Raw genomic sequence first — 27,764 nt, 5'->3', positions numbered from 1 at the left:
CTTTTTTCAGTTTGATAGGAAGTACAAGGAATTCAAGCTTCAATCCATCATGTCTGAACACAAGAAGACAATCACAGCAATCAGCTGGAATCCCCAAAACCCTGACCTATTTGTGAGCTCCAGCACCGGTCATAAGCTTGTCGTGTGGGACGTCGTCAAACAGAGGCCTGCCATGAAGCTGGTGAACATTAAAGAAATCCCTGTGTGTGTCGGGTGGTGCACACATGATCTCGATGTGGTCAGTTTCGTGTACAGCCGTGGACCAATGTACATGTGGAACTACCCCAAGGGTGACCGAGGCGTCAGTGTTGTTAAAGAAGCGCAGTCATTCTCGTCAAACGTTTGTCAGTTCAGATGGCATCGGCGCCACCTCGGCAAGGTGGTGTTTGGACACATGGATGGCAGTATTTCTGTTTGTATTCTAGGTAATTGTGTTGGGCTTCTATTGATTAAATTATCTTGATATTATTAGAGATTTCAATGAAGGGAGCTAATATAGAACTCACATATTGAGTGTATTTATCACCATCTGTGTGCACTGGGTATGTTGGAGGGTGGGGGAAATGTCTTCTTTCTTTTTTTTTACATGCATGTATTTGTTGTTTTTTACTTACATGTATTCAGGGCTCACCCTGGATCAAAAATACCTGTAGCCAAAATATTAGCCAAATGGAATTTTTATTAGCCATATTATTAAAATTGACACACTTTGTCGGGCTGTTTTTATTACTTTGGTTCAAAGATTTTACAAAGTAAAAATAACAAGTTACAGATCTTCCAGACATTGCTGTCATACATGTTGAATGCATGCCGTTAAAATTAACCGTGATTATTAAAATAAGCAAACATTATAAGGCCTACGCTGAATTCTGCATGACACAATTTTTTTGTTACCGGTCGCGAGATCGCCATTACGCTAATTGAATATTTGGTATTACTATTATGTTTGAGGTGTTGGATAGATTATGTAACCGTTTGTTCACATCAGAAGACAGAAAATGGCTTGGCCAAAATTTTAGCCACTTGCAAATTGTATTAGCCATTTTTTTTTTTAATTAGCCAATGGCTAATTTGGCTACCGACAGCGCGAGCCCTGATATTTAAGTAACCTACATACTTAACTCCTCAATCACACTCTCTCATGTACATTTTTGTTACCACAAACTGTATGGAATCCTCTTTTTTTTCTTTCTATATTGATTCAGATGTTAAATAAGATCAGATAGACCTGGTATTAAATAATTAAGATTAGGCCATAATCAAATAAATCTTAGATTTTCATCGCCAACCACTCCGAACATAAAGGCCTATCCATTTTTTATTTATTAGCCCCACCTCTCCCCCCCCCCCCCCCCCCCCCCCCCCCCCCAAAGTTGTACTTTAAACATATATGATGCTCGATGTGTGGTGTTTTCATTGTGTTAAAAACATAAAGTAAAAAATTAAATTTCACCCCCTACTCAGATTTGGAAATAAATTGGATGAAAGTCAAGATTTAACTTTATTATGGCCTAAGAGACAGTTTCAGTTTTATGTTTATTTATTATTTAAATTAGGGGCGGGATTTAACTCAGTCGGTTGAGCACTTGCCTTAGGTGTTTGCATTGCAGGATCAAACCATCTCGGTGGATCGATTCTACTGATTGGTTTTTTTTCTTTTTCCCCAGTGCACCACAAATGGTCAAAGGCCATGGTATGTGCTTTTCTGTCTGTGGGAAAGTGCATATAAAAGATCCCTTGCTGCTGATGGAAAAATGTAATGGGTTTCTTCTGATGACTGTGGGTCAGAATTATCAAATGTTTGACATTCAATAGCCCATGATTAATTAATCAATGTGTTCTAGTGGTGTCATTAAACAAAACATATTTTATTTACATTAATTATTCATTCAGATAATATTGTATGTAATTATTGTGTCATTGTTTTAGTGTTTGTTAGCAAGTCATCGAATGCCAGTTCATTATTGTGTAGAATCTAATACAGTAGAGTTATTTCTCTTATAGTTGTGTGGGCCTTTGGACAATAAAGGAAAATTTTATCTTAAAAAGTTTATAATGCTCTTTCTAAATGACATCACACATCCTTATTTTCAGTTTACATGCACTCTTTATACTGAAACTGGCAATGAAATATTTATTCAGTACTTACACAAGGAAATAAAACACTAGACACACAAACATTTTGTCTAAAAGTTGACGGATTGTATTAGTTGTTTTCGTGGTTTGTTGGGCAGATTTTTTTTTAAACGGGGGGGGGGGGGGGGGGGGGGGGGGGGGGTAAATTTCATGTCTTTATTGTTTAATAGTTGAAATGTAGAAAAAAACTACACCTTAAAACTGGGTTTTTTTATATAAAGTAGCAAACTGCTTTAGATTGCACTATTCAGTTGATTAGTACCGATATCATTAATCAGTTGGTGCAAACTAGTGATCAATCAGTCAAAAACTTTACTCCATCTCTCAACACTGGTACAGTTGTCTTTCAATGTTATTTTTCAGGTTCAAAATCAAAAAAACATTTACTGCGACCAGATAATCTTGAAGATTCTGATGAAGATGATCCAGTTACCTCCCTTGAATGGGATCCCCTATCGACTGATTACCTGTTGATGGCCAATCTTCACTTCGGCGTGCGTCTCGTTGACACATCCTCCTTGTCTGTGATAACCCGATTCCAGCTGCCCAGTGCCGCATCTCACATTCAGACACTTGCATGGGTGAATGGAGCCCCTGGCATGTTTGTAACTGGAGGTTTGTCCTTCTGAAAAATAATGACTAAAACATTTAATCCATTTGTTGATTTTCACAATTAATAAAGCATTAAATCTACTAATAACTAGATCCTGGATAAATAGTGTGTTTATAATTAGCTTTGATGCATTATACACTCTGAGATACAGACTTTTTGATTTCTGTAGTTTTAAAATGTTTTAATAAAACATTCTGATTCATATTTTAGGAGAGTATTTCAAATGTTCTAAAAATTTAAAATAAATCTGCAGCCATAACACATACCCCCTTCCATTATTTTGAAAAAAGAAAAATTAGATAAAAATCTGTCATTTATTTGAATGTGATCTTATGTGTAGATTGTTAAAAAATTAGATATATTCTTCTCGTTTTGAATATACATGTAATGGGGAGCATCCTTGACTGTCTTAGTTCTGTCCAAAATTTTAGCAACACCCTGCACATTATTAAAGCACAATAGTACCTTATATTGTAATACTGATTTTACTGGCCAGATAGAACAAGTGTTGTTAAATATCTCACTAGCAGGAATGGCAGTGTTCAGTGATCTGTTTAAAGCCGGGACCATTTCGATTTTTGACCTGTTAAAATTCTGTTTGCTATAGTGTTACCTAAATAATTGCTAGACGTGTGGACAATGAAATCTTGCAAATTCTTATGGTCATCATACCCTGTATAAAACTTTTAGTTACTTAGTATTTTTAAAGAATTGTATTGTTTTATTATTTCAGATTCAAAGAGTGGTATTCTTCGAATATGGAATGTTTCTAAAACTATGCCTATTGAAAGTATTAAAGTTAAAAAGACAGGCTTTCATGCCTTGCAAGTGATTGACAGTGTCTCCTCTCAGGAGACTAGAAGTGAAGACGACACTGCAAGTAGTGGATGTCATCTGTCATCAACCAGTCAGGTGGAACCTCCCACTATGACGACCCAGGCTCATTTTGCTCTTCCACCATCACAGCTTGTGTGTACGTTCACCGATGGTGGAGTGGGACTTTACAATCTGGGACGGAGGAAATGGGGCTTTCTGCGTGATCAGGTAACGGAGCTCAAACTTAGAGACATAGATTGTTTCATTAAACACACTCTCCTGGGTTTGCTGCCATTGTAAGATGTTTACAACTAAAAGATCTTTTTGGACAAACTAATATTAGACATTAAGTACATTTTCTTGTTTAGAATATCATTGTCTGTGTATATCGGGTGTTTCTACTCGTACTGATGTTTTTAGTGGATTAAAACATCATCAAAATCTCATTTCAGTTCCTAATATAAATTTTGACATGCTTACAAAACTGTTGAAAGTTAAAATGTATTTGTGCTATGACAAACATTAGATCAAGCAAATTAAAATACCTTGTATATCTATATATACAGACACTGATACTCTGAACAAGAACATTTATTTAATATACAATATTAGTTGTTTAAAAAGGTTGATTAACTGCAAACATGTTACCACAGAATGCACTGCAGCAGTCTAAAATAGTTTTAGTTGTTACAGTTTTATACTAGTAAATTATACATTACTTATAATGAGTAGCTTAAATAATAAATGTTGATAAATTCAATGGGTTTTTGATCATCCTGAAAAAGAAAAGGTACATATTTTTGTGCAAGTTCTATTTAATTAACAAAAGATAATGCTTCTTAGAACTGTTAGTATAATAGTTCAATCAAAATTAATGTAAAACCATGTTTATCTAATTAAATTAATAGAAATTTATATCTCATGTTGGTTTTTCAAAACAGGGTCACATGGAGACGATCTTTGATTGCAAATTCAAGCCAGACAATTCAGAGCTTCTGGCAACAGCAAGTTTTGATGGGACAATCAAAGTGTGGGATATCAGCACTTTGAAAGCTGTAAGTTGTATAAGCCTTATTTTTATGTCTTTTCATAGACCTATCCATCTAATTAATCTAGCAAATCATTTGTATTTCCTCAGAACATAATATATCTATTAATTAAATCAAGTCTCACATATTTTTGAAAATGTATTCAGTTATGACTATATTCCCATAATGAAAAACAGATTTACAATCAATAATTGCATGAAGTGTAGCACAAGTTATTATTTTTCCACTTTAACATGTCTCTGAAATATATTGTGAATGATATTTTCAGTTATGAAATGCATGGTCTCATTATATAATAATACTTTATAAACTACAAGATGTATACATCTCCTGGAAATGAAGGTGTCATCTACAACATATCCTGGGCTCCTGCTGATCTCAACTGTATTGTAGCCTGCACTTCGAAGAATGGCGCCTTTATTTGGGATATTGATCGTGGCAAAGTTACTAAAAGATTTACTGAGGTGAGTTATGGAAATATTTCAAATCAGTGTTAAGCCTACATGCAGAATGATGGGGTTGGTTTTTTTTGCACATAATTGTTGAACACCCCAAATATCTTAAACATGAATCAGAGGCAAGATAATATATAACTTGTTGCCTTGTTAATAAAAATTACAACTAAAAATTAAATAAATAAAAAATATATATATAAAACAAATTTTGTTGATAAAATATTTAATATTCATAATACCTTTTCATAAATTTGTGTAAATGTTTTACCTTTTGTATATTTTTAAAATATTTACCGCCCCATTTCAAAAATACATTATAGCTTTAAATATATGGGCCACTTATCATTTCAAAAAGTGTACATCATCTTCATCTTTGATTTCAGCATGGCAGACAGAGTGTGTATTCTGTGTCTTGGAATCAGAAGGACTCCAAACTGATTATGACCTGTGGTGGAGATGGTTATTGGTACGTACTTGATCTTGAAATACATAAGTGATAATGACTGGTAAATAATGAATTATAAACAATGATGATTGTTTGGATGTAGGCGCTACATATGCAGTGACAGTTACTAGTGTTAACCAGTGTTTTTTAGTTGGCGCTCACCAAATCACCAAATGCAAATTAAAGTTGAATTTGGCAAATATATGTTTTATTACTAATTCACCAAAATGCTAATTCGAAAATCACCTGTTGTTTATAAATGTACCACCATTTTCACTCTTTGGCTAAATGAAATTTGAATGTGGTGACAGATTTTCTTAACAAATTTGTCAAATTGCTGATATTTTATGGGCTTCAGCCTAAATCTTGATTAACTCAAGTTCCTAAATCAAGTATTTGACACTAATTATCAGAATTCGTTTACCCATTTAGCAAGCCCCGAATCTATCTGGCAAAATGGTGCCTTTTTTGCTGAAAGTTGTCTTAAGTTGCAGAGTTACATTGTGTATAAGCAGGATTGAGAATTTGCAATAATATTTTAGATCTTATCCAACTGTTTTTAAATCATACAGTGTCATAGCTCACTTAGCACTTTGTTAGTCCATTACTTTATTTTGACAGGACATCATCTCATGTCATGCTGCTTGCAGTTGACCAGTTAACCATTGTTTAGTTTTCTGGTACATTCATTTCACTTAATGCCAAAATATTATTATTATTTCTTTGAAATTCATTTTAACATAACAGTGACACATTAATTTTCAGTTACATAATACAATAGCGTTTTTAGTGAAAATATTCAGTTGTTTCACTTAAATTTTATTACCGAAAGCTGTAGTATTTGATAACAAAATATTATGATTTGAACCAAATATATAATTCAGAAAATGGCAAAATATTATAAAATATACCGTTAATGTCGGAACCTGACAAAATATTATGAAATATTCTGTTAAATGTTCATTTTGCCTATTTTTATCAAACCTGTTTCCTTTTTCTTGTTTTTGGCAGATTTTGTCTATAAAACAATTGCCCAATTTCAATTTCAGCATAATACAACAGGTAGATGGAAAGGTTATTCATAGATACAAACATCCTGGAACTGTCTTTGGCTGTGATTGGAATTCACATAACAAGTATGTAACCATTTTATTATCCACAGTGTTCAAGATATACAGGGAAATATAACCAGTATAACACAAGTGTGTCATAACGATTTTACGTGACAGACGTCATATATAATGTGTCTTTCCCCAGTCTTTAATCGGAGTAATCACTACCAAAATGACATCATTTCGTTGTCTCCTTCTGATTATACACCGGTTTTAAGGCATTAAAATAAAAAACATCTATAAAATGCTTACTTTAAAACAGAAAAGAAAAGAAAATATAACTTGTTTTGGATGCTTTAAGAGAAACAAAACACAAATGTAGCATTTTGTGATGACTCGAATGATGATAAATTACTTGCAGAGACATGCTAGCAACCGGATGCGAAGATAAGTGTGTTCGGGTCTTCTACATGCCAGCGAGTTCTGAACAACCTCTTAAAGTTTTCTCAGGTGAGACTGCTATTTGTATGTACAAGAAACAGAATGTTTGTTTAATGTTTAAACTATGGCTATTTGGTCTCAGTGCACAGTTATTTCAATACTTTGTCTAGAGTGTTAAAGAGGAAACTTGCTGTTACTCCTACCAAATAGCCGTGAAACTTGATCGGTCCACCTAGGGTTGTGTATCCCATGACCAATTGCACAGTGAGGAAAATGGTACATCTTGCTTTTACTTATAATGTAAAAATATTTCTATGTGCATTATATATCATGCTTCTTTTTTTAATATATGTTTGGAAAGAAACTGTAATTTGTAATATTGAATTTTCTGTTGAAGGTCATTCTGCAAAAGTGTTTCATGTACGATGGTCGCCACTTCGAGAAGGAATTCTTTGCAGTGGTTCAGATGATGGGTGAGCATTAAACATTGTTCCTGTCAGTATGTATTTTATGTGGCTACATTATATATGTTTGCTGAGTAATGTAAATAGAGACATTGGGGTTTAGGTTATTTGAAAAACCTAAATTGAAGCTATAGGACTTCATGGTTTTAATAGTCTTTTAACTGGATTATTCTTCTGTCCTTAAAAATTATTGGGATTTTTTTTTTTTTTTTACAGTTAACCATAGCAAACTTCACATGGATGTTTTTGGATTTAGATTTAATGCAGAAGATAAGGTATTCAGAGTTCAAATGATTCAGCATCAATCATATTTTTTTATTTTTTTTTACTGTTGGTTTATCTATCATTTAAGAATTAAAAGACAAATATGATAGGAACAATATAATAGTACTACTTGAATGTCAGTGTTATTTTGAATTCAGGAGTATCCGGGTGTGGGAGTACACCCAAGAGCAGTGTATCAGTGTTCTGAGTGGGCATTCTGGTCCAGTGCGAGGTCTCATGTGGAACACAGAAATACCTTACCTGCTGATCAGTGGCAGCTGGGACTACTCCATTCGCATATGGGACACCCGTGATGGAGCCTGTATTGACACGGTGATGGATCATGGCGCAGATGTTTATGGCAAGTAGTAGTATAACTAGAATAACTGGTTACACAACTTTAACATTTTTCAAAGTAGTATGTCTAAACTTTTGAATGCCTTGTCTCCTATAACATCTATATACTAAAGCAAAATAGTTCTTAAATACATGTAACCACAATTTATTTTTGATTTTTAAAATAAAAATTGTCTTCAAAATGGTGTAACAAATCTAAACAATCAACTATAAATGGAAGAATTATTATGTAACTTTGAACAATACAGCAATCCAATGCTGATCATAACTAGGTTAAAAGTAGTTCCATCTCAAAATGCTATATTTGTGGCCGAAAATATAGAAATTTATCTGGTTGTCATATCTTGACATTACGTATAGTGATTGCAGGATAAATTATGTCAACATACTGCTGGATGAATATATGAGGCAGACATTCCCTGAACTGCATATACCTTTTCTGCATGAATTATATTTCATCATCATCATTTTTAACTGGTTTTTGTTACATGAAAAGATTGTCAGATTTTTAATGTGTTTTATTTACTTTTATTATCTCTTACTTTAAATCCTCTTGTTGCATTATAATTAAATTCTGTTTTAAAAATTCAAATGAAGATTTTGATACATCAAGTATATGGTTAGATTGTATGAGTATCCCTTTATTTTGGTGGTGGTTGGGTTTATTTTCAATCTGCCTTTAAGTTAATGAATATGTAATTATATGAATGTTTAGTATTCTATGCTTTGTTTATTTTCTTTGTATGCTTTGTTTACTTGCTTTGTATTTTGAAATTGCTTGACGGGTGAATTGGAGATTAATGTTAAGTGTTAAAAATAATAGAGTTTGTGATCATTCTTCTAGGTTTGACCTGTCATCCCAAAAGACCATTTCTCCTTGCTTCATCATCCCGAGACTCCACGGTGAGACTGTGGTCTTTGACGTCTCTCATTCAGCCAATAGAATTGAATATATTGGCCAGGAAACCATGGACAGAGATTATTGGATCTACAGGTATTACAGAGCTAGCTTTGCCACTCGCGAATTGTGAATTTTAGGAACAATTGGCAAATTTTATTTTAATTTGGTGAAAACAATTTGTGTAATAATAACTGTTTTACAGATAATATTATTAACTTAGCATCTGTTCCCATCTATCAGTTACTATATCTCATTCCAGCAGAAATTTAAAAAAAAAGGTTTTTGGTCATTAATTCCAGTTTGGCTTGACAAAAAAAAAGAGAGGAGGAAAATTGTTTTGCAAACGACAACATTTTTCTATTTTTATGTGTAATTGGTCAAGATATAAATAAAACAGCAATACTGCCCCATAGTAGATGTTGTCTGCTCACTGAGTTTGAAATTACAATTTCTAAAACAGTAATAATTTCATTAATTGTGACTGGAAATACCTTAATACAGGGCTAGCTTTGGGTGATCACAAAATTTCACAAAATTATCTTTAAAAATGCAAAACCTAGAGCTATTTTCCAACAAAATATCAAAATGAAACCATATGTCTTCTCTTTTTTCTTCATTTTATTATTGCACTTAGAGAATTTTTCTTTCCTTGAACTTTTGAATCATTTATTGTTTGATGAATGGGTATTATTGTGACGTTTGTTTACTTCAGAAAGTGCAATGTGTCTTGGAACTCCTCCACTGTTGACTGGCAAACACTCGAGACAGCTGAAGCAACAGTTGGAGCACATGGAAGGAGATGTGTTCTCACACACACTTCGACTCTTCTCTAATTTTTTTACGGTAATTGCTGAAAATATTACGTCTCTTGGAAATCTTATGGGCTGGGTCAGTCAGATGTTGATTGTAGTTGTAATTGCTGAAAATATTACGTCTCTTGGAAATCTTATGGGCTAGGTCAGTCAGATGTTGATTGTAGTTGTACTTGCTGATGTTCATTTTCGTGCATATTGTTCATGTAATGCAGATATGAAGGAACAGACTGGATTAAAGAGAATATCCTGACTTTGCTGCCATTGTAAAACTGTGAATCACACATAAGTTTGCGCATGATATTTTTTGGTTCATACTCTGATGAACGTAAAAGAAATAACAGACAATCCTTATAATTAAATTTGAAACATATATACCAATAATAACACTTAAAGTTCATATTTTAATTTGGTATTATATTCTTAGTTCTTAAACAATAATGCTCAATAAGTCAAAGTACCAATATAAAGTGACATTATCAGATATGACATTCCCTGGCAACATTATTTTTACTTTCAACGAGAAATGAACAAACTCACGTTGCTATGGCTGGAACAATTGGATGACATTAAATTGTAATAAATGTAACAGAAACTTAATCATTAATGATCTCTCTTATTTTCTGCTATATGGAAGGAGTGGCACTAGGCTATTAGACTAGGTTCTTCTCAAAACCTCAATGAACCTTGCCATTACCATGTGCAGTACCAAACAAATGCCACTGATTAAACAAATGAATGTGCTTGAGTGTTACTAACCAAAGATTGATTTTACATGTTTCAGCAACCTGCTGGTTCTAACAACCTGTGGGAGTTAGTGTCTGTTGTGAGAGATGACGACTCCTTTGTGTTGTCCCCAACCTACAAGACTGGCATTGTTCATATGAAACATCTCACAGTGTATAAAGCGGTAATTGTCTTAATGGAGACCATATTTGATGTCTTTCATCCTCTTGTTCATTTAAAATACTCATGAGATGGTTAAGTGGATCAAATGAAAACAAGTGTTAGAGCTTACTTTCACCCATAAAACATGTAATACTAGACATAGTTTAGCTTGCCTTAAAGGGACACACCCTAGTTAGGGCTAATTGTTAACCATTACGGCATTGTTTTTCGCTATTAAACCCATTTTTTTACACAAATAAAATTGCACTTTACTTACCGTTTATTATTTAGAATATACATTTCCATTCACCTGAAGTGTTTTTTGGTAATCCTGGTGTTTGTAATACCACAAAATAAACAGACGCATGTTTGAGAAAAAAACGTTGAGCAGACAAGGTCTAATCTATTTTTAGAGGGGATATTTCCATTTCAATGTCACAGACGTTGGTATACCACGTGACCGTTATCATTTTGGTTCAGTTTGTTTTCTCGTGCACGGTTTGCGCAATCAACATCCGATTTGTTGTTGTTCATTTGTGAGATTTTTCTTCACAGTGCATGAACATTTTCAGTAACAATAAAGTTCAGACAAGTAAGTGTCTCAATACAAAACGTTACAAACCCTTAAAACCAATAATTTTGCTAAGTCTTACGATATCTGGAGAGGGGATACAACCAGGACAGAACAGTTGGAACATGTCCAGGAGAGGTGAAAGAAACGCACCCCAAGTCTGTGAAATTTGTCGTGACGTAGGCAGTGTTGTGCTTCGAGCGACATCTACCGGTGACATCAGAATACTAACTTTCAAAATTATTTCAAGCAATTGGGACATGGGGATTCCCATGGTATTTATCGATATAAAAACCTTCTTTTTCACTCCATTTGATAAAAACGTGATCTAAGTGTGTTACAGGTTTGTAGATTAACCAAATTATAATTTATTTTCGCTGGATGGAACTAGGGTGTGCGGCTTTAAGGAATACACAGAAATTAGAATAGGGGATACTTAGAATTTGGTGACCAAATACCAGTGTCATAGATAGCCATAAAATTTACATGGTGAAGTTTTGGAGCTTGGTAGGTGGGAGCTTGTTTTTGAACACAAAGCCATATCCAGGTTTGCCTCAGATAATTTCTTCTGTAATTTTTATCTTTTATTTGGTTATAAATGTTTGTAGAATTGTTGGCAACAAACAATGCTGAATTGCTCTGTTTTATCATTATGTAATGTATACAGGAAATCAGACAATTTTTTGGTAGATAATGACATTTGTAATCAGTTCGAAGACAGTAAATAGTGACATATAACCCATAATAATTATTTAAATAGTGACTCCCAACTAATATATGAAAAATTATTATAATGATATTAAATATGCATAACATTAAAGAAGTGGATTAATTAAATGTGTTTAGAATATAGGATTCTTAAATTTTAAAAATGTTCAGTGGAAAGCCTTGCTTTCATCAGAACTGTCATCTGTATTTATATTTAGATACGTCATGTTTTTCTCTGTTGTAGTCTGAAGCACAAGAACTGGAGATGATAAAAATGTCAAAATTTGGGGGTGGTATTGGAGCGCCATCAAAAGATGATCAACTGAGAGAGGCAGCAAATATTCACATAAGACTGGGTAATGTTCAGCGTTACTGTGAACTCATGGTAGAACTTGGTGAGGTAATTTTTCAACAGATATTTTATATAGATATACAAATACATGATCAGTGATAAAATTATGATATCTGATGGACATTAACAAATTAAGAGTATGGAAATGTTAATTTAATTATTGATTTTTAGTAGTTTAAAACTCAATTATTTTTTTAATTTGTTATTATTTTTTTAAATCTTATTTTAATTGTCTATTTCAGTGGGAAAAGGCTCTTTGTGTTGCACCTGCAGTGTCAATAAATTACTGGAAGTCATTGACTCAGCGGTAAGAAATTATTATGTACATACTGTAATCTTGACAGGCTGAATTATTGTAAGAGTAATACAGCTTTATAAGTAATTTGTATACTCACGGCCAAAAGAAACTTTACAAACGAAAATAAATTTTAGAATGTGAAATCATTCATATATCCGAACGTAATCAATTGCACAAACAATCCTATAATCGTAACCTACTTTTTACAGTATATTTGAAAGAGAACGTTGCATGCATTTCAGGTCGTGAACAAAAAATCAGAAATCACGTTTTTCACTACCTACAAAATTAACACGTGCAATGAAGGTATTAAAATGAGCCAACATTCAGGTAGGGTATGCATTTGATAGAAAACCACCAACAGAATGCCACGACTTACTGCAGAACAACGCGAGCGTGCCATTGGCATGGTACAAATGGGGACATCTAACGCTCATGTCGCAAGGACGTTTGGATGTTCTAGAGTTGCTGTTGGTAACCTGAGAAATCGATACCAACAGACAGGTCGGACCTCGGACAGGCCAAGAACGGGTAGACCACGAGTCATAACTGCGCGGGATGATCGATACCTACGAACATTACACCTACGTAATCGGTTTTTGACGGTGACGTCATCAGCGGCAACGGCATTCGGCTACCATGTGAGCAGACAGACTGTGACAAGAAGATTACGTGCTGCTGGTATCAGAGCCTACAGACCGTACTGCAGGACCACATTAACAGATCAACACCGTCGGCTGCGACTACAATGGGCCAGGCAGTTGAGGCGTTGGCAGATCCGTGATTGGCGAAGGGTTCTCTTTACCGATGAGAGTAGGTTCTGCCTTTTCCGTGGGGATGGGAGAGTGAGAGTGTATCGACGCAGAGGAAAACGACCAGCCCGTTGTTCCATTAATGAAGTCGAACCTTTCGGAGGTGGTAGTGTAATGGTGTGGGGAGGCATCTGTGGCAATCAGACCACCGAACTTGTCATCATTGATGGCAGTCTGAATGCTCAACGTTACAGGGATGAAGTGCTAAAACCAGTTGTGGTGCCATTCCTACAGCAGCAGCCCCAAGGTATCACATTCCAGCATGATAATGCCAGACCCCACATTGCTCGCATTGTTCAGGACTTCCTCCATCAGAACAATGTTAACGTTTTGCCGTGGCCTGCACGCTTTCCTGACATGTCACCTATCGAACATCTTTGGGACTACCTTGATCACCAGATTCAACGGAGACAACAGCCCCTGCTCAACAGACAACAACTGCAACAATTCCTGGTTGAGGAATGGCGACGCATCCCAATTGACGTAATCAGAAGGTTGACGACGTCTATGCGAAGACGTGTGCATGCATGTATTCAAGCTCACGGTGGTCACACACGTTATTAGAGTCAGTATGGAGTCTGAAATAACAAATTTTGCTAGACTTCGTTGTGTGACATTTCAATGTAAAAGTGGTTTTTGACCCCATTTGTGACTTTCACATTATTACGCCATTGTTACATGCAGTCACGTTGTTTTTGTTCCTGATTTACATTTGCTATTGAACCATTAAACTATATCACAAACAATATTATTCTTATTATTTGCCATTTCCAACCAGATTCAAATATATCACTTGTAAAGTTTCTTTTGGCCGTGAGTATATTATATTTGGAAGTATGGTTTACACTGGATTTATTTATCAGATCTGTAGGAAACAATATTGAAATCGTATCAATCCCCAATTGATTCTGGTCTTCGAATTGATTTAATTTGTTTTTGTTTTTTTAATTTACTCACTAGACTATAACATGAAAACTGCCACATATAATTGTAGCAGTGATGTTTCTTTACATGTAGTAAAATAATAAAAGGTAAAATGTTTTGAAACAATGAAAAGATTTAACAGTAGACAAAATTCAGAATATATTTTTTAACTTTAAACAAAATTCTCACGGCAAACATTCAGCAAATACTGTTTACTATAAAAACAACTTCAATTCTTTTGAAAGGATTGTCATTTGTAAACATCTTCATTTTGTAGATAACAGTTAAAAAAAAGTTATCTTGACCTGTATTCACTTGTATATAAAGTCCATTTTTTGTATATGTCTGGTGGATATGCATGACCAAGATGAGGCAAATATTGTTTTAACTTTAATTATTGTTTTATATAGATATGCCGACAGCTTTGTGCGTGAAGACCGGGATGAGGCAATAGTGCTTGATATTGCTACCGGCAATGCTAAACAGCTGGTGGAGTTTTTCAGGAAAAGGGGCCAGTTATCAGACGCTGTGTTGACAGCACAGGTCGCTTGTGAAGGATTACTACCACAGATCAGTGCAGCTAGTGTAACCACTAGTGTAATGATCAATGGATATGACTCAAATTCAAAGGAAAACATCAAGTAAGTTAATAAAGATGGCAGTGACAAACCTCAAGTAATTATTTTTTGTCTAACCTTTATGAAGTAAAAGGCAAGATATACTCTTCAAAAAAAGAAACGCAAAAGGGTACAAATGGGTTATAACTCCGATTTTATGTTTCCTACCGGTTCATGCTTTGTGAATATAAGGTCATTGCATGTCCCAAACACATTCCCGCGGTTACATTCGATAAAACGCAGCTACTGTACAATAAAGTTCCAAAATGTGAATATTCGCAAAAACGCAGCCACGTGCAAACCATGTCACCACTGCACGTGCGTTGTCTGCACGTGCAACATGAACACCGACAGTATAAAAGTGCAGGGTGTTCGCTTGCCTGGCCTCTGTATCTGGCCGACAGTTGACAATCCAGGACATGCCACGTCTCAGTGAACAGCAGAGAAACAATGCCATCGGCCGACTAGACGCAGGCGAATCCAGAACGGCCGTTGCCAGGGCATTCCATGTGTCCCCAAGCACCATCTCCAGACTGTGGGACCGTTACCAGCAACATGGATCAACACGTGACCTCCCTAGATCCGGTCGACCACGGGTCACTACCCCCGGGCAGGACCGCTACATCCGGGTACGCCACCTTCGGGAACGATTGACTACTGCCACCTCCACAGCCGCAGCAATACCAGGTTTGCGCAGGATATCCGACCAGACCGTACGGAACCGCCTACGTGAGGTAGGAATTCGTGCCAGACGTCCAGTTCGAGGTGTCATCTTAACACCACAACACCGTCGACTCCGACTGCAGTGGTGCCAGATTCATCGACAATGGCCTCAACTGCGATGGAGACAGGTGTGGTTCAGTGACGAGTCCCGATTTCTGCTCCGACGTCATGATGGAAGATGTCGCGTGTATAGGCGTCGTGGTGAACGTTATGCGGCAAACTGCGTGCAGGAAGTGGACAGATTCGGCGGGGGTAGTGTCATGGTGTGGGCAGCCATCTCACACACTGGCAGAACTGACCTGGTCCACGTGCAGGGCAACCTGAATGCATAGGGCTACATTGACCAGATCCTCCGGCCACACATCGTTCCAGTTATGGCCAACGCCAACGCAGTGTTCCAACATGACAACGCCAGGCCTCACACAGCACGTCTCACAACGGCTTTCCTACAGAACAACAACATTAATGTCCTTCCTTGGCCATCGATATCACCGGATTTGAACCCAATTGAGCATCTATGGGACGAGTTGGACCGACGCCTCCGACAGCGACAACCACAGCCCCAGACCCTGCCCGAGCTGGCAGCAGCCTTGCAGGCCGAGTGGGCCACCATCCCCCGGGACGTCATCCGTACTCTGGTTGCTTCAATGGGCAGGCGGTGCCAGGCAGTTGTCAACACACGCGGAGGCCACACCCGGTATTGACTCCAGATGACCTTGACCTTGGTGGTGTGTCCTATCACTTACTCACAATGGACTAGAGTGAATTGTGAACAATCCTGCAACATTTGGTAATTATCGGACTCACCATTCAATAATTAAATCAATTCTCCAAATGTTACGACAATGTGGGTTTGCGTTTCTTCTTTTGAAGAGTATATATGTATTACTTTTTCAACTGTGAGTCAACTTTTGCATTAAAGTTTGACATTAAAGTTCTAGGTCAATTAAATTTGGTTTATGGAACTGCACCTATGGATGTTCATCACTGTGCACCAAAACGTTTTATAGTAGGCGAAACATTTAATTCTGTGGAATTCTTGATATTGAAATAGGTTTCATAAAGATGTTCATATATTTACCTATTGTCCATCAATATATATTAATTGGATGGGATGTAGGAGCAGTTGCTTGATTTGCAGTGTGTCATAACATCGATTCCCCTCAGTAAACCCAATGGGGTTTTTGGTACTTCAGTCAGTGATATATCAAAGACTTTGGTATGTGTTTTCCTGTTTCTATAAAAGATCCTTTACTGATATCCAAACGGTGTAACCTGTCAGCAGCAGGTTTTTTTCTGTTTAGTCCTAGTGTCAAAATAGCTCAAACCAAATAGGTGAAGTTTAAAATGTGCTAAGGTGTTTCTAAACAAATATTCCTTTCCTTTATGCATGACTTACAATAAATAAAGTTGTATGCAGAAAGGATCTTAGTCATAGAAATTTTGACTAAATATTACATTAAATCTTGAGTGTTGGGATGAGTGCCTCTGCTATAGACTTACAATCTTTGTTTTAGATTGTTACAGGAGACCAGTGATGAGTTAGCAGACTGGTATTTCCAAAATGGTCTTCCAGCCATGGCAGCTTGTTGTCATTTAGCTGTCAATGATTGCCAAGTAAGTTGAAAGAGCTCGTCTAAAAATGTTACGTTAAAGAGACTGTCCTGAGTTTGTGGGATCGATCCCCGTCGGTGGGCTGATTGAGTTATTTCTCATTCCAGCTAGTGCACCACGACTGGTATATCAAATGCCATGGTATGTACTACCTTGTCTATGGGATGGTGCATATAAAAGATCCCTTGCTGCTAATCAGAAAGAGTAGCCTATGAAGTGGCAACAGCAGGTTTCCTCTCTCAATATATGTGTGGTCCTTAACCATATGTCTGACGCCATATAGCCGTAAATAAAATGTGTTGAGTGCGTCGTTAAATAAAACATGTCTTTTTTTGGTCTGTCCTGAGTTTGCTGCCATTGTTAAGATGTTTGCTGACTAACAGAGTCTTTTTAATGACTAATTACATATTAAATTAATTTTTTGGTATAACAAATATCAGGGGCTGTATATTAATTAATATGTTTCCGATTGTCCTTGTTTTACTACTAGTTAAAACTTCATTTTATTTTTCAATATATATTTTTGTAATACATAAGAAATTATTGGGAGTGAAAATCCAATTTGGGCTACTTATAAACTGTATGTTCAGACCTTCGTTTTTGACGGGTGCGAGTGCTAACACGCCCGTCAACTCAATCTGATGGGCGCGAAATAATGCGCCCCTAAATTGAACAAATCACGCTTGTATTTTTATTTTATTTTTATTATTAAGATCTCATCGGTTTTGTTTTGTTTTGTTTAATTTCGTACAATGCAGGTAATGATCGCAAAATTTATTTTACACTGTCGTTTTGATCATGTGCAGAAAAAAATAATAGGTGTGTTGTCCAATAATTCTATGATATGTATAATGTTTATACATGTTGATATCACAGTAAACACGTACACCAACAACAAACGAATTTAGTAAAGCAGGTTTTGTTTTTGTTAATAGCATAGCGACTTACTCCAGACATTTCTACTTTCTGTTTCACGATACTGCCACGTGATTTAAAGCCAAGAAGATTGACCTTGGTAGAGTCAGATTTCAAGTACATGTGATTGGTGATTGGTTGACGGGCACCTGAAACAAACACACTGATTTAATTTCAACTCAGTAATTCCAATTTACCGAGTGTAAAGCATGTATATTTTAAAATTAAATTTACATTAGGTTGGTTGGTTTGTTTGTTTTTGTTTTGTTTAATGGGTTGCTATGATTCGAGTGTATAATAAATGATGTGTTAACTACAGTACACCGAAAATGAAAGCTAATCCTGTTTGTAAAAAATATATATTTATAAAAATTGTAGTATGTATATTATGATACTATGATAAATATGATAACCATGTGCCATGTGGTTGTTACACTTTCACATTCAGTTCACAGGTTTGTGTCCATGGAGAAATCATATCATTCTGCGATGAAAACCAAAATTATTGTACTTGTTTTAAATAAAACAGAATAAACACAAACAAATCAGTTTCAATTCCTTATTCATAAATAGTCAACAGATTATTATGATTCAGAAAAAAAGAAAGAAAGAAAGGTTTTATTTAACGATGCACTCAGCACATTTTATTTACGGTTATATGGCGTCGGACATATGGTTAAGGACCACACAGATATTGAGAGAGGAAACCTGCTGTCACCACTTCATGGTCATTTTTGACATGGTCTTAGAGAGGAAACCTGCTACATGTTTCCATTAGTAACACGGGATCTTTTATATGCACCATCCCACAGACAGGGTAGTACATACCACGGCCTTTGATATACCAGTCATGGTGCACTGGCTGGAACGAGAAATAGTCCAATGGGCAATCATAATTAAGAATTGTAATGCAACATGATATGCATATAATACATAAGAAATCGATAAATATTGTGTTCATGGTGTTTCTTTTTCTTGTGTAAGACTGCAATGGCCCATTCCTTCATCTTTGAGAATAACCATCATATTAGTTAAATTAGGATATATATTTTGAAAACACAAAACATTAACCCTTAAGATATTTAATTTAGAAATCATTACTCCTCAAACTTAATCATGTTCATGGGTGCAATTCCTCTCAGTCTCTTGCCTATAATTCTGATTATTTTGATGTGTGTCATTTTCCACCACCACCACCACCACACACACACACACACACACACCATCCCCCTCGTAAGCATTTTGAGGAGTGCAATTTTTAGCACTCCTGGGTTTTTCAAAAACAAAGGTCTGTATGATGATCAGAAACACATGAATGTAGAGACATTGATATTCTAAACAAGAATCTGTATTTGGTATGTAATTTTAGTCGTTACCAATATTATTAGTAAGAAACATCTTAATGGCAGCAAACTCAGGACAGTCCCTTTAAAAACCACTGTGACAACAATTGGTAAACTGTTAGTAATCACCATATCTGAATTGAGAAACTGAAACTTATTATTAAACACTGGTCAGCCAAATTAAAATAACATTTGCCAATTGATTTTGAAATTCGCAATTGGCAAATTTGGCGACTGCCAGAGCTAGCCCTGAATTTCATCAAATCAATTGTACATAACAGTGCAGAAACCATTTGCCATTAATAGGCCAGTTCACAACTACTGGAGGAGAGTCTGGCACCAAAGTAAAAACACTGTCCGACATACGGTTACAAGATGCCATGTGAACTGTGACAATAAACAAGTCGGGGTCTTGACGTCTGTTGTATGATTTCATTTTTTAAATCGAATTAGGTACATAATATTACAGCGACTTCGACTTCTCACTACTACTAATAACTCAGGGACTTGAGCTGACTTTCGGTGAAATTTTTTAAAATTTCGCCAACAAGATTAGGGCCTGCCATGCAAACACAACTTTAAAAAAAAAAAAAAATTATCACTTTTTTGTAGAAAGCCATGTCCAAACTGATACGTGGGAATGAACTGGAACTAGCTGTAAGTATCGGAACAGTTCTAAACACCACACCACAACATCTACACAATGCCATAGAATTGTTATCACGAAGATGTGAACAACTTGGCAAGTGGTGGGTAGTATTCATTATTCATATATTTTGTGAGGGTATATCGTATAAATAGGATGAACAATATAATAAAACTATTTTGAAATTTTGTTTGGGTTCTTTTCTTTGAACTCCTTTTTGTTATTTAGAGCAGAGTTCAGTTGAAAAGTAATAATATTGCATGGAAATTTTTTTCAGTTTGGTTCCCAATTCACTACGCAAGTTTCAGAGATCGCTACACGATTTTAAAACATTAAACTAGTTGCTAATCAATTTTCAATTGACTAGAAATTTTGCTAATCACTATTTTTAAAACAATGTTCCCTGCTCTGCTCAGGTGATGCTGAAATGCTTTACTGACATGGCTTTACTCTAAAGCATTATGCCATAGATATGAAAGTTTTTAAACTCAGAAGTGGCCCCATAAATATCAGATTAACTGAATTTCGATTGTAAAATTTGTGGCATATCTCCCAGATGAACACAAAAATGCTTTGTGTTATATATATATGGGGTTTTTTTTGTTATGGACTACCAGTTTGTGAAACTAAGTAGAAGAGTGGTTATATTAATTCATCAGCTGTACATTCCTGTCTTGTGTTACAGGGACCTGGCTGTTGACATGTTAAAGTTGATCCCTGACAACCGACTGCTGCTGGCGAGATTGTGTGCACGTTGTGCTGCTAGTATGGATGAGATTAATTATCTGCATCAAGCAGTAAGTGCCATCGAAAATAACATAGAGGAGTGGGGGAGCACTGTAGTGTGGTGGGTTGTAGGATTCATCTTCCTCAGTGGACAGGATATTTTCAATGTGTCAAAATAGCTATATTTTAGGCACCAAATCGCTGTTACATTAAAATTTGATGAATTGTCATTAAACCAGTTAACCCCCCTCCGACCTCATTTCCAAGTACATTTTATGATGCAGGTCATATCACACAGATAAATAAATATTCAACTCCATGGAAAGTTTTCTGGCTTTTTTTTTTTTTTTTAAATGATTAACTTCCAGATGGGATCAACCTTGGATCATTTCTTAATATTAACATATTTTTTATCTTTTATCAGGCCAACTTTCCAAGCATGGATGAATGTTTGGCAGAGGCAGAAAGATTGCGTACAAAAGCTCATAGGTTTGAATGCTGCTTGTTTTACATCCTGTCAACATCTCCTGAACTTGGTTTGTCCATTGGCTTGGAGAAAGTTAAAGGTATTTTTCCTGTTTGGTGAATTTTTCGCTTGGTACAAAATGCCATCAAGATTATAATAGTTAGACAAAACAGTTAGTTATTGTGAATAATAACATGACCATACAAACATTTTCATATATCAAGATATTGCAAACATATGCAGTCTTTATGTAAAGATATTTAAACATCAGTGTATTCTAGTAAATTAAAAACATTTTACTATTAAGAAATCAGTGTGAAGGTCTGAAATGTATCATTCTAAAGGTTAGACAAGTAAATCTTGTATTCTTTTGGGATTTTTTTCTTTCTTGTTAAAACATAGGCCTTACAAATAAAAGAATTTGGCTTAATCTGATTAAACATTTAGGGTCGAATGTACGAAGCCTGATTATCTTAATCACAGGTGTTTAAGCATTGTAAACGTGTAAGACATAAACAGGCTTTGTAAGTTCGGCCCTTGTAGTTCTAATGTTAAATATTTAATGTCAGTAATTTGTGGAAATATTTAACCAGTTGGTACAATATATACTCATACCCTGTTGAGTCACGGCCTCTATTAAGTTGTGCCATTTGGGATTTCCCCCTTTTTTAAAGTAATATGCCACCTACAGTTTGTATACATTCCTAGTGTCACAGTTAGATGTGTGGACAGTTAAGTAGCTAAGAAATTTTAAGTATATCAAATTCTTTGTCACATTTGACCTTAAAAATTATATTTTCTACGCATGAACCAAAATAGTTTTAAAAAACTCATAACACATATGTTAATTAAAACATTTGTAGTTTTCTTAATTTATGACGATCATTTCCAAAATATATATTGAAGTGTCATCTGCATGTGCATGTTTATTTTTATGTACTAGTGAGTGACATCAGTAAAAATGTGAGGTCACATGTCAATAATTTTTCTATGGAAGTAAATAAGGGCGGTAAAAATTGAAAATGTAAATTAGGATGTTGATCAGTATTGAGTTTTACATTAAAAATATATTTATTACTACATTACATATAGTCAATATTATATTTGAATAAATAGAATATTTAGATAAAAAATGAAAATAGAAATAACCAAAGTTATTTCAAAAACAAAAAAGAAGTTTGTCCGACCTTATCTTGCAAGCATTATTTTAAACACCATGCAGCAATCTGTTGACTGCTAAATCAATAAAAATAATTAGTGTAAAAACAGTTGCAACTATGTACATGTACTTTGTTCTTATGATGTTTTGTGCTTTTATGCTTGAAAATATTAAGTAACATGACTCAATAGAGTTAGGTTGTTTTGTTCAGTGAGTGGGGTTAGGCCGATTGTAAGCATGTGTGCAGTTTTGATTGCATCCATTGTGTAGATTTTTTGGTATTATTGGTTCAAGTAACAATTAAAAAGTTTCTTCAACTACTACTAATAATAAAATTACAAATTAATTTTAAAATATACTGATACAATTATTAAGTACCGCAAATCATCAGGGACCCATGCTATAGCATGTGACCAATTCGGCTTGTGGTAAATTGATAGGATGAGCCCTAAAATATATTGTTATTTGTCATCTTTATTGCAGGAGACCTGAATCTAGAGGGGTGGACAGTTGAAGATGTGTGGGATTTCCTTCAGATTATGTCTTGCATCAAAACAGAGAGACTACAACAGAACATAAAGTAATTTCATATCTGTGTTTAGTACGCTATGCTTTGAAAAAATACCCTGACACAGTTACATTACATTCACAGGAGTTTACCAACTACTTATTAGACAAAGTATATTAAATTTGATAAATTTTAGTCATATGGTGACAAAACATCCATGAAAATGGATTTTAGATTAATGTGATGATAACCTTTAGGATAATGCTACTAAAACAAATCAGTTTTGATCATCTGTGAGGCACCAACGTTTGGTACCACATTAACAAAGATACTGGCTGATAAAACACAAACATTCCACACAATAACTGTTGCATAGGATATGTGTTGACTTCTAGTCCTGTTCTGTGACTGGTATTTATAAACTTTATACAGTAACATGTTTCAAATGTGATGACTCTACAGAGGTCAAACATTATAGTTAAGATGATTGGTATATACCATTAGTCCCAACCACAGCCGGAGGGTACTATATATTTTGTCACCACCTGTCCAACATAACATTTTTCTGGCTCTTTTTTTTTCTTCTTTCTTTTGTTTTCCCCATAAAGCCGTAAGACATTGAACTGAAATTTTCTATACAGTTTCAATATGTACAGTTTTGGCTTTTATGGCTATTTACCTATTTTTGACAGAATTATGGCCCTTGAATGATGAAACTTGTTGTTAACAGTTTTTATGTCCCGAGTCAGCTCCCCGATCTTATCAGAGGTCGGATTCGGGGTGGGCGTGGTCGAAATCCTAGTGGTATATGAGCATGTAAAACTAGTTACCTACCGACCTACCACAGCTTTTAGCTTCTTCAGTTAAGACTGGTAGATGCTGGGTTTGTACCCTAGTGCCTTCCTCGGTCTAAAATGACTAGAGCTCACTAATCATTATCCAGTCCTGGACAAAAAGCTGACCTATTTTATTAACCATTGGCCAGTCCAGGACAAAAAGCTGACCTATTTTATTAACCATTAACCATTAACCATTCCTAAACAGAAAGCTGACCTCATTTACTACCATTAATCATTCCTAAATAGAAATTTGACCCCTTACTACTGTAAAATATTTCATTTTCGCTGGATAAATTTTTTGTGATTTAATAAAAATAGTCATTTTGCGAGCATTTATTTTCGTGAATACTCCATGCCTGCCCCCAATAAAAAACAAACTGAAGTACCAGTACTCAAGTCAATAATTTTAAGTTTAAGTTTTTTAAGTTTATTATTTACAAAATGCCGTAAACCTATGCAAGGTGTTTAGATTACCCTGTGCACTTTTTTTATATATAAAAAATGAACCTGAAAACAAAACGAAATGTGAAGCCGCAGTGCAAGATCAAGTTTGATTTAAACAATATTTATTACTGTCCAAATACTCATTCACTATGGTTTGTGATTGACCAACAGGCAAAAGCTTTAATGTAAAGGCCCAATATGAACTATGAGTATAGTATAGCTGTAGAAGCCCAACCCGGATTATTTTCACTTCCACATTTTAATATACTGTGATGTTTACTTCCATTTTTTAAACACACAGCGCCATCACTTACGACAGAAAACCATACAAAACGTAGTATTGTTTATTATCTTATAATATATATTTCTGTTACTTACAGTATATATATATATATTTGTTTTGGGATTTTTTTAATTTAAAGTTTTAAGTGTTACATCATTACTATTAGTCCCATGAAACGGAAACTAATAAGATTTCGGCCCGACACTGGTCTAATTAAATGAGACTACTTTCTTTTTGTTTTCGTTTTTTTTAATGTCCAATTTTTCGCCAACAAACATTTTTCAAATGCAAAAATAAAGTATTCTACAGTAACTATTAACCAGTCCTGAACAGAAAGCTGACCTCTTTCACTAACCATTAACTAATCCGAGACAAAAAGCCAAGATGTATGCCCAGGGCAGCATACAAGGAGTCAGAAATTAATTAAATAAATTGAAATATACTTTGTAATCAGATTCTTTGGGAAAGTGTATATAACAGTTCCTTTGATGTTAATGGAAAAATTTGGTGGGTTTCCTGTTTGACATGCAGTAGACAATGATTAAATATACTTACCTTGTTTTTTTTTATGGTATTGTACTTTTCCCCACAGCTCCTTAACACTGTGGTTTTACATAATTATATAAATAATATTTTCATATACTTACTTTTTATGACACCCAATAGCCGATGTCTATTTTTGTGCTGGGATGTTGTTAAACATTCATTCATTCATTTATCCATCCATTCATTTGTTCATTCATTCGTTCATTCATTCATTCATGATTAATTAATCAGTGTGTTCTAGTGGGGTTGTTAAACAAAACAAGCTTTAATTTTATAATGAGATATTAATAAGGTAAACTTCATTCATAAATGCTTTCAGAATGATGTGTGAGCTGCTGACCCTGTGTGCGTATATCGGAGGACTTGTAGCCATCCGCCGCCAGTATTACAGTATTGTACCTGCTCTGTTTGAGCATGCAAGGTATTCTCTTTGTTGTGCAGTTTTATATAAGTTTATATATTGTACTTGTAACCGAAACGTTTTCCTCATCAGAGAGAATGTAGCTAAAGTCTGGTAACTATGCCAATGTTTAGAGCCTGGGCCTTGGTTCATTAATATTTATTAATTGTTTTCTTGTAATGGCATCATTTCATTATGTGATTGTAGGTCCTTGATGCACAAACAGAAAGTTGATATCCCATTGCCAGATGGCCAGATAACCTCTGAGCTCCTTGCGTGGAAGGCTGTACATAACAATGTTTCAAATAGGTAAGACATGCATGCAGTTGTGTAAGTACATAATATCTTTAATTTCTGTGTTCTCTCCTAAATTTCTTTTAAGTTTCAGTTTACATTTTTAATTTTTTTTTAAATATATTTAATATCCATTTATATCTCTTTTATTTCAGTTTAACCTATTTAATATTAACATCTTACTAATTTCAGTCATATACATATAACTGTTTGGGGTAGATCAAAAGTTTCAGGGCCAATATAGCTTCAACCTACCATATACACAGGGGTGCAGAAAAAAGAAAAAAATTCAAATATGTTAAGTTTACTTCTTAATTTCTATTGATATATTGCTAATTTCATTTCTTAATTTCTATTGATAATTGCTAATTTCAGTTCTTAATTTCTATTGATATATTGCTAATTTCAGTCCGCCAGATGAAAGTTTACTTCTTGCTGAGGGTGACAGTCTGTACCAGCTGATAATGAAGCGAATTGGAAAGGAGTCGTCGCCTATTGAGTTGGGACCAGATTGTGTCGCAAGCTCTCACCTTCCATCCCATTCCGACGTCCATGTGTCCATCATCACTGGAGAAAGAATTCAGGTCAGTTATACCCACATTTACCAAGCCCTGTAATCTATGTCCACAGGTGAAACAATAATACCAATGAATAAACAATACTAGTGAATATTTGCTCTTGTTTTGGGACAAGGAAGGGGAATAAGTAGGTAAAATTTATCCCCCTTTGTGGATTCAGTAGGTTGTTGACTTCTTTTAAATTAATACTATTCTAGATGAAGCTAGCTGGGGTAGAGTAAGCAATATAATTCTTTTTATTTCACCTGGAATGTTTTTCCTACTGTTTATTTTATGTGTTGTGAAAACAAAATAATAAAACTACTGACTGACGGTTGTTGTTAAATGCTGGGTATCTACGGTGAATTTTTCTTTTTGGGTTTAGTCTAAACAGATAGTCTTTTTTTTATTATTATTATTCATTTCTATTTTTCTTCTTCCATAAACATACATTTACATTCACTTAGCTAATTTTTATGTTTCAGGGCCTGGCATATTTCCTGGAAGATGGAAAATCAACAATTTCAGTAAACGAAGCTCTTATGTGGGCAAAAGTTAACCCTTTCTCACCTTTAGGATCTGGAATGAGAATTAATCCATTTTGATCTGCTTAGAAGACCTCTAATGTTGTGAATCAGCTTCATTTTGCTGAATTACTGGCCATGTAAATGATCTGGACTGGTGCATGAAGTATTCATTGTCATAGATGATGAAAGATTAGTGCTGTATGTATATGGAATATCATGTGGGAAATATATTATTTATATCATATATATTAAAACTACATTCCGTGGAATATTTTTATTATTTAAGCATATAAAACAGAAAATCCAATTACGTTTGGTGCATATATGACGCCGCACTCCGCATTGGTTTCACTACGCTGGATTAACCAGGTCAAAAACAAAGGCAGTATTTTGAAAGTGAGACACTTTTGACGGGCTCGTACCGATCTCGGTTTTCATTGGTATCACAAGTATAAAATTCCCCAACAAGAGATCACGTGAGATTTTGCAATTTTTGAACAAATTAACTGTCTTGATTGAGGGGTCGTCTCATATCTCCAAAACATATTTATATCCATAGAGGTATGGTGCAATGCCTTTCCAGGGGTCAGTGAGTGGGGGATTTGCCTTGATATTTTGACAGTGGCCAACTGTTGGCATACATGTTACATGTAAGGGGGTGTTACTAACTACGTAACGCTCTAGGGGTAGAGGAAGAGGGTACTGTGTTCGATTTACGTAACATTTTACAAGACTAAATGTTATTTTTATTCATTACTTAGACCTAAAAGGTGTTTTTTGAAAATGCGCGATCAGTCTA

General features: G+C 35.1%; 1 protein-coding gene across 2 annotated transcripts in view; it reads left to right on the top strand.

Annotated features, from left to right (window-relative positions):
• The window catches only part of LOC121375415 (WD repeat-containing protein 17-like), a 35,012-nt gene extending 7,742 nt beyond the window's left edge, over positions 1–27,270 (top strand). For both annotated transcript variants that reach the window (XM_041502854.1, XM_041502853.1), the window contains exons 3-27: positions 11–425; positions 2,500–2,751; positions 3,483–3,793; positions 4,507–4,620; positions 4,932–5,078; positions 5,453–5,535; positions 6,564–6,650; positions 6,988–7,076; positions 7,405–7,480; positions 7,894–8,096; positions 8,937–9,086; positions 9,706–9,836; positions 10,590–10,715; positions 12,217–12,372; positions 12,567–12,631; positions 14,769–14,999; positions 17,216–17,315; positions 20,183–20,319; positions 20,902–21,013; positions 21,367–21,508; positions 23,051–23,147; positions 25,507–25,608; positions 25,795–25,896; positions 26,291–26,465; positions 26,924–27,270. In XM_041502854.1, coding sequence (XP_041358788.1) covers positions 11–425; positions 2,500–2,751; positions 3,483–3,793; positions 4,507–4,620; positions 4,932–5,078; positions 5,453–5,535; positions 6,564–6,650; positions 6,988–7,076; positions 7,405–7,480; positions 7,894–8,096; positions 8,937–9,086; positions 9,706–9,836; positions 10,590–10,715; positions 12,217–12,372; positions 12,567–12,631; positions 14,769–14,999; positions 17,216–17,315; positions 20,183–20,319; positions 20,902–21,013; positions 21,367–21,508; positions 23,051–23,147; positions 25,507–25,608; positions 25,795–25,896; positions 26,291–26,465; positions 26,924–27,043 — 3,723 coding nt within the window. In that variant the 3' untranslated portion in view covers positions 27,044–27,270. The remainder of the gene's footprint in view (positions 1–10; positions 426–2,499; positions 2,752–3,482; positions 3,794–4,506; positions 4,621–4,931; positions 5,079–5,452; positions 5,536–6,563; positions 6,651–6,987; positions 7,077–7,404; positions 7,481–7,893; positions 8,097–8,936; positions 9,087–9,705; positions 9,837–10,589; positions 10,716–12,216; positions 12,373–12,566; positions 12,632–14,768; positions 15,000–17,215; positions 17,316–20,182; positions 20,320–20,901; positions 21,014–21,366; positions 21,509–23,050; positions 23,148–25,506; positions 25,609–25,794; positions 25,897–26,290; positions 26,466–26,923) is intronic.
• Positions 27,271–27,764: the final 494 nt, after the last annotated feature.

The sequence above is a fragment of the Gigantopelta aegis genome, chromosome 6 (assembly GCF_016097555.1).
Source record: "Gigantopelta aegis isolate Gae_Host chromosome 6, Gae_host_genome, whole genome shotgun sequence".
In the NCBI taxonomy this organism is placed as follows: Eukaryota; Metazoa; Mollusca; class Gastropoda; order Neomphalida; family Peltospiridae; genus Gigantopelta; species Gigantopelta aegis.
Note: the sequence above shows the minus strand (reverse complement) of the source record. Positions and strands in the feature narration are given on the sequence as shown.